General features: G+C 35.1%; 1 protein-coding gene across 7 annotated transcripts in view; it reads right to left on the bottom strand.

Annotated features, from left to right (window-relative positions):
• LOC100029102 (ATP-binding cassette sub-family A member 9) overlaps positions 1-12,288 on the bottom strand; it is a 141,586-nt gene that overhangs the window by 44,127 nt on the left and 85,171 nt on the right. For all 7 annotated transcript variants that reach the window (XM_056817232.1, XM_056817233.1, XM_056817234.1 and 4 more), the window contains 3 exons: positions 9,511-9,618; positions 8,967-9,149; positions 8,682-8,795 (listed from right to left, as the gene is read on the bottom strand). In XM_056817232.1, coding sequence (XP_056673210.1) covers positions 8,682-8,795; positions 8,967-9,149; positions 9,511-9,618 — 405 coding nt within the window. The remainder of the gene's footprint in view (positions 1-8,681; positions 8,796-8,966; positions 9,150-9,510; positions 9,619-12,288) is intronic.

The raw sequence follows: 12,288 nt of genomic DNA, 5'->3' as shown, positions 1-12,288 counted from the left end.
GTTGTAGCATTTTTTAAAAAAAACATTGATATAATTTTTTAATAATATTTTATTCTTTCCTCCAAGTAGATATAAAAACAATTAAGTTTTTATTTTGAATTCAAAATTCTCTCCCTTCTTCTCAACTTCCTCCCTCACTAATATAATAAGAAATCTTATATAGATTTTACATGTGCAATCATGTAAAACATTTTCCATATGCCCAAAAAGTGATTTTTATAAAAAAAATAAAGTGAAATATTGTTTGGTCTGAATTCAGACTCCATCAGTTGTTTCTCAGAAGGAAGATGGTATTTTTCATCATGAATCTTTGAAATTGTCTTGAATCATTATATTTCTGAGAATCATTAGGTTATTCACAGGTATTCATCATGCAATATTGCTACATATATAATATTCTTATGGATTCAACACTTCACTCAGAGTTTTTTAAATTGTCATTATCATTTTGAAATGTCTTCTGTCTTATAATCAGTACTTCCTATTGGTTCTAAGGCAAAAAAGTGGTAAAGGGCAGACAATTGGAGTTAAGTGACTTCCCCAGGGTCACATAGTTAAAAATTATCGGAAATCAAATTTGAACCCATGACTTCTCATCTCTAGCCCTGGTTCTAAATTTACTGAGCCACCTTGATGCTGGTTAGACTTGAAGACTAAGAAGAGGTAAAATTTGTTAACTTTCTGAGTGCTATTATTTTATTTTTTCCCTCATCAAGAATTTGAGAGAACTCAAGGAGCCTCACTATCACATGAAACTTTCAGTCCTATATTACCAATTACCTGCTGTATTTTTTTTTCCCTCAGAGTCCATTCAACATCCCAAACTTGTCATGACAAAAATGAAACTTATCTTCTCTACTTGGCCCCAACAAACCTTTCTTTCATGCTTTCAATTATTTGTTTTGTTACTTCTATGAACATCAAAGTGGCAGTTAAATGGAATTAGTGGATAAAGTGCTAGATCTGGTGACAGGATTAAAGAGATTAACATTTTCTTAAGTCTTGAAACCAACAGAACAAAAACTAAATCCTCATTTTTAGTAGTTGCTTACTTCTGAACTGTAAATGTGCACACTGATAATTTAAGAGTGAATTCACATCCCTGTATACCTTCCCCCCGCCATTTCTGAAATAGTATTTCAAAAAATTCCTAATCTAGTATCACTTATTGTGATGAATAGGTAACAAATACTCTACTTGCCTCCTTCCTCTATCATCTATTTCTGTGGTTGAAAATTTCATTAAAAAAAGAAACTCAGTCAAAATGCCCCCAAGGAAGTTAAAAATATTACAACTAATTTTGTAAGATTGCCTGTAATAATAATAGAATGAGAGAAAATATCTAAGGTCAACAAATGTAGCTCCCTAAGAAAAAATTAATGAAGTCTAATCAGAGAACATTTAAATTAGGGGGAGAAAGACTGAAAATGCATCATGGCAGTAAATTCTCTCAAAAAGATTCTTGAATCATAGGATCATATTTTTACAGTTGATGAACTCTTAAAAGCTTTTGAGGTTAGCCCCTATTTTTAAGTAATTTTTCAGGTGTATCAAGCCCCCTTTGGAGTTTTCTTGGCAAAGATACTGTAATATAATAACATAGTACTATGCTATTTCATTCTCTAGCTCATTTTACAAGTAAAGAAACTAAGGCAAAAAGGATCAAGAGACTTTTCCAGAGTCATACAGTTAATAAGCTTCTGAGGTTGAATTTTAACTCATTTTCCTGACTCAAAGGCCACCTGATTTGAGGAACAGTGTTCTATCCATTTCACCACCTAGCTGTCTTAGCTCACAATTTGCAGCTAAGGAATTGAAGCACAGGAATGTTAAATGACTTGGCCAGAATCATGGAGTTAGTCTGAGGTGTGATTTGAACCAAAGACTTTTAACTCCAATTTCAGCATCTTATCCATAATAATTATTACAATAATTGTAGTAATAATAACAATAATAGTTAGTACTTATATAACACTTATTATGTGGCAGTCGATGTGCTAAACACATTACAAATATATTTCAATGGACCTTTACAGCAATCATGGGAATTAATTAATATTATTTTCCCATTTTTCACTGAGGAAAACAAATTGAAGTGACTTGCTAAGGGTCACCCAAGAAGTAGTATCTAAGTCTGGATTTGAAGTCAAGTCTTCCTGATTCTACTTCAAGGATTCTGTCTACTGTGCAACTTCCACCACAGTGTGTCTGACACAAAGATGCAAAAGCAGAAGAAAAAATTAAAAGAACAAAATTAATGGAAGAAAATATAAGAATTCGACACAATAGAAGATTAACTTTGAAAATATATTGTGAAAAATATTCTAAAGATGAAAATCTTTTACACAAACATCATGAGAAAGAAATCTAGAATATTATACTCCAAGAATTCCTAAGCATGGGGGCAGCTGGGTGGCTCAGTGGATTGAGAGCCAGGCCTAGAGACGGGAGGTCCTAGGTTCAAATCTGGCTTCAGACACTTCCCAGCTGTGTGACCCTGGGTAAGTCACTTGACCCCCATTGCCTAGCCCTTACCACTCTTCTGCCTTGGAGCCAATACACACTATTGACTCCAAGATGGAAGGTAAGGGTTTATTTTTTAAAAATTCCTAAGGATAATGACCAAAATATTGGAAGCAGATGATGAAGATTGGAGAAATCCAATTTTAATTCTACAAGGCTAATCTAATACAATGAAAACTTTTGAGCTCCATGCGAGAAAGGCTTCAGTTAGTCCTAGTCTAGCCTAGCTAAGTTAGGAGAGATTCACCATCATTAGTCTATATACTTGGTTATGCATTCTTTGGTAATGATAATCCATGAAATGGAGACAAATATAAAATGACTTTCATTATTTTTTATTTTTCCTTTTCACTTCTATGGTTATGATACCAGAGAGGTAGAAAAAAGGATGGCCAAATAGCAAGATATGAAATAAATATCTTCAAAATTTGAGCCTGTATGGTTATTAACAAGAAAATAGCAGGAAGAAAGGAAAAAAAAAGCCAATTCCATTCAAATTCATGGCAGATACCTTGGGCTCCAACTTCCAAAACACACAGGAACTAAATAAAAACAATTACAAAACAGTCATTTCATAAATAAATACAGATCCAAGCAATTAGAAAGGTATTAGTTGCTCATTGCTGGACTTTGCCAAAATAATAACAAACACTACAAAAGCATTACTTTGCAGTACTAGAAAAAAATGACAAAATTCACAGAGAACAAACATTCAAGACTCTCAAGAGAAATAATAAAAAATGGAATGCTAACAGTATCAGAACTCAAATTATATAATAAAAATGATCAAGAAAACTATTTGGTACTGTTGTGGTGAAAATTTCACCATTTAAGATTGTTATAATATTGAACAATGGCCACCAAGGAATTTACTTATGAAATTCCTAAAATGAAACACTCAAGTTAGAATGGAGTTTATGGAGGTTTAATCACAATGGGAGTAGGGAGAAGGAGAGGAGAAAAGGGAAAAGGGCTACTCAACCTCTGACCAAGGCAGAGGGAGTTTAGGCCCAAAGGGCCAGGGTGGAAGGAATCATTCCTTGACTCACGTGACCGATCTGAAGGGAAGCTGTCTGCGGGCCTCCTCCCTGTCCAAGCTCCTCACAAGAACTTGCGTCTAGCCCTGTCCTCAGGAAGTGAGCGAATTCCAGAGGCTGTTCCCTACCTCACTTCCTGTGCCTCACAAGTGCCAATGGTGGCTCTAGCTTGGCTTAGGACAGCCCAGGTGGGCAGTTAGTTATTTCTGATTTGTCATTGACTTGCACATGCCCGTGTAGTGTGGGTGTGCACAATTTTTGGGTGCTAGACCAAGACGGAGACTTTTAAAATTCACAGTACTGATTAAAAAAAGAAAATTTAACAATGGGACCAGTGAGATACACAAGACCCAAAAGCAATGAATCATGGCACTGGCACATGACCTAGATATAAAATATCATATAAGCAAATTGGAGAGGCAAAGAATCAGATATTTTAATGATTATGTATAGCAATGAATTCTTTTTTTTTTAAATTTATTTAATTAGATGATTTAGAATATTTTAGAATTTTTTTCCATGGTTACAAAACCACTTTCCCTCCCTTTCTGACACACATTTTCATAGGGTTTAATATGTGTCACTGAGCAAGACCTATTTCCATATTAATATTTGTACTAGGGTGATCTTTTAGAGTCTACTTCCCCAGTCATATTTCTATCGACCCATAAAATCAAGCAGTTGTTTTTCTTCTGTATTTCTACTGGCACAGTTTTTCCTCTGAATGTGGATAGTGTTTTTTTTTTTCTCATAGATCCCTCCAAGTTTTTCAGAATCACTGCATTGCCTCTAATGGAGAAGTCCCTTACATTCAATTGTACCACAGTGTATTAGTCTCTGTGTACAATGTTCTCCTGGTTCTGCTCCTCTCACTCTGCATCAATTCCTAGAGCTTGTTCCAGTTCCCATGGAATTCCTCAAGTTTATTATTCCTTTGAGCACAATAGTATTCCATCACTAGCATATACCACAATGTGTTCAGTCATTTCCCAATAGGAGGGCGTCCCCTCATTTTCCAATTTTTTACCACCACAAACTGCCTGGCTATAAATATTCTTATACAAGTCTTTTCCCTTATTATCTCTTTGGGGTACAAACCCAGAGATGCTATGGATTTTAGTGCCCTTTGGACATAGTTCCAAATTGCCTTCCAGAATGGCTGGTTCAATTCACAACTCCACCAATAATGCATTAATGTCCCAGTTTTGCCACATCCCCTCCAACATTTATTATTTTCCTTTGCTGTCATGTTAGCCAATCTGCTAGGTGTGAGGTAATACCTCAGAGTTGTTTTGATTTGCATTTCTCTAATTATAAAAGAATTAGAATATTTTCTCATGTGCTTATTAATACTTTTGATTTCTTTATATGAAAATTGCCTATTTATGTCTCTTGCTCATTTATCAATTGGGGAATGGCTTCATTTTTTTTTGAATAATTGATTTAGGTTCTTATAAATTTGAGTGATTAGACCTTTGTCAGAGGTTTATATTATAAAGATTGTTTCCGAATTTGTTGCTTCCCTTCTAATTTTGATTGCATTGGTTTTGTAAGTACAAAACCTTTTTAATTTAATGGAATTAAAATTATTTATTTTGCATTTTGTAATTTTTTATTTGTAATTTTTCAAGTCTCTCTGGTGTTTTGCTTTGAGCCACTTTTCTCTACCCAACCTCCACGCCCTATCTCCATATTTCCTCTGCCTCCTGGGGTCCCTAGTCTTGCTGTTTGTACGGGCAAGACCAGTCAATGAGAACTTAAAGATTTCCTGGAAGAGGTATGGATTTGGAGTGTTGCTGGAGAGGTTTTAGGCTAAGGGCCTTTTTTAGTTCTCTGTGGCATTTTGCTATGAGCCACATCCTCTCCCCATGTTCCACACCCTATCTCAACATTTCCTCAGCCTCCCAGTATTCTGAGTTGTTTCTCTTAGGGGTAAGTCTGTGTTGACCTCAGCCAGCCTCCCTCCTAGAACTTAGAAGTTTGTCCTGTGCTTGCTTAGACTCTGGAAAGATGGGGAAGTGGGGAAAGGGTGATGAGCTCGTCCCTTGGTGGGGGGAATTTTGCCCCCTTCTAGTGTGGAAATGCCCTAAATTTGCCTACCTTCTGTGCTGTGCCTTAAGGTGGAACTACTTCTCTTGTTTGACTTTGGTTTTGTCATTTTGAGGCACTCTGTCTCGACTGGTAAAGAGCAGAAGAAGAGCTCTTCTTCTACTCTGGAGACATCTTGACCCAGAAGTTTGATTGCAATGAATTCTTAGCCATATTTGCAGTAAGGTTAATAATCTGGATTATATTAAATTGAAAAGGGGTTGTTTTTGTTTTTTTTTTTACAGATAAAAAATGTGGTCAGAATTAGAAGACTAACCCACCAACTGGGACAATATCTCTGTAGAAATTTCACTTTTAAGGACTTATCATAATATTCTGGAATATATTTTTGTAACTATATACAAAATGTCAATAAATTATATGACCAAATCATTAAACTATACACACTGATCCAGCAATACCATTATTATTGCTATTTTTAATGAGATAAAAGAAAAATGGAAAATAATATTTATCACAGCAATTTTTGGTGTAGCAAAGAACTTAGGAACAAAGTATATTTCCATGAATTAGATAGATACATATTATGGTGTAAACTTCATATCCAGAGGTGATGACAACTTTTTTCAATTCTCATCCTTTTTTGACTTCTCAGAGTCTCTGATACTGTTCATCACCTCTTCCTGTGTACTTTCTCTCCTCTAATTTTATGACTTCTATGAGTTCTCTGCCTATATTCCTGAACTCTTAGTTTCCTTTCTTAGGTATTCATCCAGGTAACTTACACTAGGTCTTCTTGTCTTCTCCCTCTCTAAAATCTAGCTTATCTCATCAGTTTCCATATATTCAATTATCCTGTCTATGCAGATGGTACTCAGATCTATATACCTGGCCCTAAGATCTCTCCTGAGCTCTAGTCCCATGTCTCCAGCTTCATATTAGACATATCAAACTAGATGTCCCACAGTCCTCAAATTCAATATGCCCAAAATAAAACTGATCATCTTTCTTCCCCAAATCTTCCCTTTTTTCTACTTTATTGTTACTATTAAAGGCACTACCATTCTCCTAATTATGCAGACTAGCACCCATAGTGTCCTCATAAATGCCTCACTTGTACTCATTCCATATATCTAATATATTGTAAAATTTTGTTGCTACATTCATATATATATATGTGCCTTTCTCTAGACTCATTTAGCCACATTTTACTACAGGCTCTCATCACGTCTCAGTTTTCTTAGCTTTCTAATTGGTCTTCTTATTTCAGATATCTAGCCCCACTTCTGCCCAATCTCCTTTAAGCTGCCAGAGTGGTTTTGCTAAAACCCTGGTCTGATCATATTGCCTGGCTACTCAATAGATTCCAGTGGTTCCCTATGGCTTCCAGAATTAAATATAAAATCCTCAGTTTTGGAATTTAAAGACCTTTAATATATTTCCTTGTCTTTCTAGTCTTTTTATATTTTACTCCCCTCTGCCATACATCAACATTGTTTTATTTGCTGTTACTTTGAAGTAACAATCATCTCCCAGTTGAGTGATTTTCAATGGATATTCTTTTCCTAAAATAATCTTCCTCTTTGCTTCTGATTCTTAACTTTCTTGACTTCCTTCAAAGCTCCAATCCACCTTCTTTAAATGTTCTCTCCTATGATCCCTCTCCCTTTTAGTTACTTCCTATAAGATTATCTTCTATTTACATCACATATATGTAATATCCAATCTTTTTTTTTAATAGTCAGTCTTAATAATTAGTGTAGGTTAAGACTAGGGGCAAAAATATGCATGAAATCCATTGTGGTTATCTCTTCTGTGGCTTTAGGGAGTTTAGGTTAAAAAGTTATAAATTAAATAACAATTGCTCCAAGTCCCTAGTTGGGAAAATTCCTAACATTGAGGCAGAGATTGAACTCTTTGCTATAATTTATATTTATAGATGTCTCTAGTTAGTCTTGGAGCAGCTAAGTGGCACAGTGGATAGAGTGCTCAGTCTTGAAGTCAGGAGACATCTTCAGGAGTTCAAATCTGACCTCAGATACTTATTAGTTAAGTGACCCTAGGCAAGTCACTTAACCCTGCTTGCCTCAATTCCTCATCTGTAAAATGAGCTAAAGAAGGAAATGGGAAACCATGTCAGTATCTTTGCCAAGAAAATTCCAAAATAGGGTCATGAAGAGAGTTGGACACAACTGAAATAACTGAACAATGACAACAAATAGTTAATTTCAGACTTCTTTGTGGTTAAGGCAAATTTTAATTTTTGGTTATTAGAAATGTTTGTGTAAAAAATGAAGAACCTTTTCATGGTTGCCCTCATTCTCTTTCTTAGTTTGGGCTGAGATTCAATCTCATTATCAAGTGAAGAGCTCCTTAATTCTTGTATCCTAAACGTTCAGTAGCTGATGACTCTGTATAGAGTACTTTCTGATTTCAAATCTGATTCCAAATCAGATCTCACACATTCACTAGCTATGTGACCCTGGCCTGTAGTCATTGTGCCATTTATAAATGTAGCCTGAAACTCCTCTTGTTGACTAGAGGAGGGATTGCCTCACTTTGAGAGTCATATGCTTGGTTTGATCCTCTTCCTCAGTTACCATTCTGGTTTGCAGGGATCTCCAACTTTCCAAGGACTAGGATAGAGCTCACACAGATGACATTTTTTCAGGTCATTCTTGAGCGTTATCTACATAGTTAAATAACTCATCATTTCTTACCTCACCACATACACAGATATGTAATCTTATGTCTTAATTATGGAAGGTTCCTAAAGGCTTGTAGTAATTAGTCTTGAATTCTCTTTCTATAGGAGAACTGAAGTGAGATGAATAGGAATATATTTGGGGAATTTAAGGATTAAGAATTTAAATATATTTGGAGAACTTCATTTTACATCATGCAAACGAAATCCAATCATTTTTGCTCCTGTACAATTAATTATCTAATAGCAATATGATACATTTCTACTATAATGTTATTTTACTCTATAAGTCATTTTGAAGACAAAAGTGGCTACACAGATTTATATAAAGATATTAGAAAATTAATGAATTATTTATATGTACTTACACTAAAGAAGCACAGACACCAAATGCTACTATGTTTTCTTCCATTACGAAAGATGAATGAAATAATATACATGAAAGAAATAATAGATGCTGCATAACCAATGCTTGACAGGACCTAAAATAGATGGAAAATAATATTAAACACAGATAAGACACATTTTATTCTGGAAAATGTCAGCTTTTATAGTTTTCATTTATGTAATAAAAATTTAAGTGATTTTTTCATATTGTTATTTTGCTTCAATTATAGATATTATCATTTTTCTGTGTATATTTTTATACTTACCTTAGCAAACTCCACTGCTATATCAGGTGAAAATTCTGGGATGTTTTTGTATTTTGTAATAGATATAGGTATATTTATTACAATGAGTATCAAAAAGTAAAATGGGATATCCACCAGGGCCTGTCCACACCAATATGCGGAAGGGTAGAGGCCTGAAATCCTTAGTTGGGATTGAGCTCTTATCTGATTAAAAAAGAAAAGAAGAGGTACAAAGTGGTTTTGAAGTCTAAAGTTTAATGAAAGATTTCTAAATTTATTTACATAAAATGTGTATTTATAATAATGTTTTAACAATGTTCAGGGAACCTGGTAGCAATAGTATGCTTTAGCAAACAATGAACTTTTTCCCCAATAGTAATTAGGCATCTACTCAAAACACAGAACTCAGTATTTTGTTTTAAGCCATTATATGTTGGTACATACAAAAGACAGTTGAATTAGGTGCTACACATATCAACATACATTAAGAAGAAAATTGATTTTATAAAAATAAAATCTATTCTCTCATAATAAATTTTGTTAATGTTCGAATAACTTTTCTTACTTTGTAATCATAGATACTGCTTATTGCAATGTAAGGAGAAATGCTGGTAGCCATCAATTGCCAGAAAACATTGCTGTCCAAATAACCAAGATCAAGCAACACAGTTATCTGAAAGTTTAAAGAATATTATTAGCTATTTAATTTAAGAAGTAAAACAGAAAGTGATTTTTTAAAATGATGATGTAAGTTTTCCAGGTATGGATATTTTTCCAGGAAGGGAAAAGTAGAAATGTAATGTTTAATCTCCTTGATGAAGTTAGGAAGGCTTTTACATTGTTTTAACATAAGGATGATATGTTCTTAACTGAGAAAACAATCATGATTAACAAATGGCAAGAGAGGGACTTCCGGGTAGCATGGCAGCAGTCTAGAGGCAGGACACTTCCTCTCCTCAGCACCCACCTGTATAGACAACCTCAAAAGACAAAAAAAAAATCATGAGAACAAAGGGGCTCTACAGTAGGGTATAGCATTTAAGGTACATGGGGTTTGGGCATTTCCACACTACAAGGGGGTGAAAAATCTCCCACCCAAACATGAGCTGATCTACACTCCCCCAAACCACCTATGGAGCCAGAGTCAGAGCCAGAGTCAGAGCCAGCGTGCACCAGAATCAGCGAGTGAGCAAGGGGCACTTCTCTAGTGTGCAAGGGGCACCTCTAGGTCCTTGGGGGCTGACTAAGACCACCAAAGACCTACCCCAGAGAGCAGCTACACCTGAAACCCCAGCGGGCTAGGGAGCACAGACCGTGGGTGCTCTTGGGAAGGTAGCACAGAGAAGGGCAGCGAATAGCAAACGCTGTGGAAATTTGAGAGCTTGCCTCAGGAAATATCCTTGCTCCTTAATTCCACACAGAGAGAGCCTGCCCATCTCACTCATATTTCTGACTAAAAATGGAAGGAAAAACCTCCACAGTTATGGCAAATTGTGCCTAGGAGCAACAAACTCCCTCAACCAAAAAAAAAAAGGCATTGACCCTAGAAAATTTTTATGGAGGAAAAACCCAGGCTATGGAGGAAATAGAGGAGGAAATTCAAACAAAGCCAAAACCTTCCCAAAAATGGAAATTGTCCACAATCTCTTCAAGAATTTAAATTGGAGCTTATCAAAGAGATGGAAGCCTTCTGGCAAGAAAAGTGGGAAATAGTTCAAAGAGAAAATAACAATTTAAAGGACAAGAACTCCCAATTGGAGAAACAGCTGGAAGCCACAAAAAGCAGGGTAGACCAAACTGAAAAGGAAATTCAAAAGATTATAGCAGAAAATCAAAAGATTAAAGCAGAAAACCAAAAGATTATAACAGAAAACCAGGCATTAAAGACCATAATTGGGCAAAAGGAAAGCAATGATCTTGCAAAACAGCAAGAATTAATACAGCAAAGTTAAAAGACTGACAAAATAGAAGAAAACATAAAATATCTCACTGAAAGATGACAGATCAGGAAAACGGATCATGATGAGACAATTTGAAAATTATTAGTCTACCTGAAAAGCCAGAAATAAACAGAAATCTTGACATCATACTACAAATCATTGGAAACTAAGTGGAAAATTTGCTATCCAAACTCAAAGATCAAGAGAAATGTGAAAATATAAATAAGAAAGAGAGGGAAAAGGGGAAAATGTTTATTTATTCAAACTCTCTTCTTTAAAGACTACATTTAGATCAAATTATATATATCAATATATGGGGGAAATGATATTTATAACTCTCAAAATTGTATTCATTATTATAGTAATTAGAAGAATCATTCACAGGAAGAGATTGGGGCATTAAGGGATATAAGATGATATGCAAAAAAAAAAGAAAGAAAAAAGGAGGGGGGAATTAAAGATGGCACCAAGAGATACTTGATGAAATAAAATAAATAGGATAATCTTTATCACACAAAGATACACATGGGAAGGGGAGGGAAAGAATATTTTCATAAGAAGGAGAGGAAGAGAGTACTAATAGGTAATGCTTAAACCTTACTCTCAATGAAATCAATTCTGAGAGGGAAGAGCATCAAAATCCATTTGGGTCTTGAATTCTATCTTATTCTATAGGGTAAGTGAGAAGGGAATACTAATGGGGGATGGGGGAAGGAGTAAAAAAAAGAGGTAAAGAGAGGGGGGGAAGGAACTTAACAGACCCTAAAAAACAAGAAGGAGAAAAAAGGGAAGGGCCAGAAAGGAAAGCATATTAAGGGAGGGGATTAGGGGGATTGATTAAAAGTAAACCACTGATTTAAAAGGATATAGCAAAACAAGAAAGGACAGAACAAGGAGAGGATATCAAAATGCTGGGGAATACATGAGTGACAATCATAACTTTGAATGTGAATGGGATGAACTCACCCATAAAAAAAATAGGAGAGTAGATTAGAATCCAAAATACTACCACATATTGTCTACAAGAAACACACTTGAGACAGGTAGATAATCAAACATTAGAATTAAAGGTTGGAGCAAAACCTATTGGGCCTCAACTGATAGAAAGAAGGCAGGAGTTGCAATCAAGCAACTCAACTTTTGACGAAGCCAAAGTAAAAATAGATCTGATTAAAAGGGATAGGAAAGGTAACTACATCCTGATAAAAGGCAGTATAGACAATGAGGAAATATCAGTAATAAACATGTATGTACCAAACTGGTATAGCATCCAGAATTCTAAAGAAGAAACTAGTGGAGTTCAAGGAAGAAATAGAAAGCAAAACTATACTAGTGGGAGACCTGAACCTACCACTATCAAGTTTAGATAAATCAAATAAATAAATAAATAATGAAGAGGTAAA

Source organism: Monodelphis domestica, chromosome 2 (genome assembly GCF_027887165.1).
Source record: "Monodelphis domestica isolate mMonDom1 chromosome 2, mMonDom1.pri, whole genome shotgun sequence".
Classification (NCBI taxonomy): domain Eukaryota; kingdom Metazoa; phylum Chordata; class Mammalia; order Didelphimorphia; family Didelphidae; genus Monodelphis; species Monodelphis domestica.
Note: the sequence above shows the minus strand (reverse complement) of the source record. Positions and strands in the feature narration are given on the sequence as shown.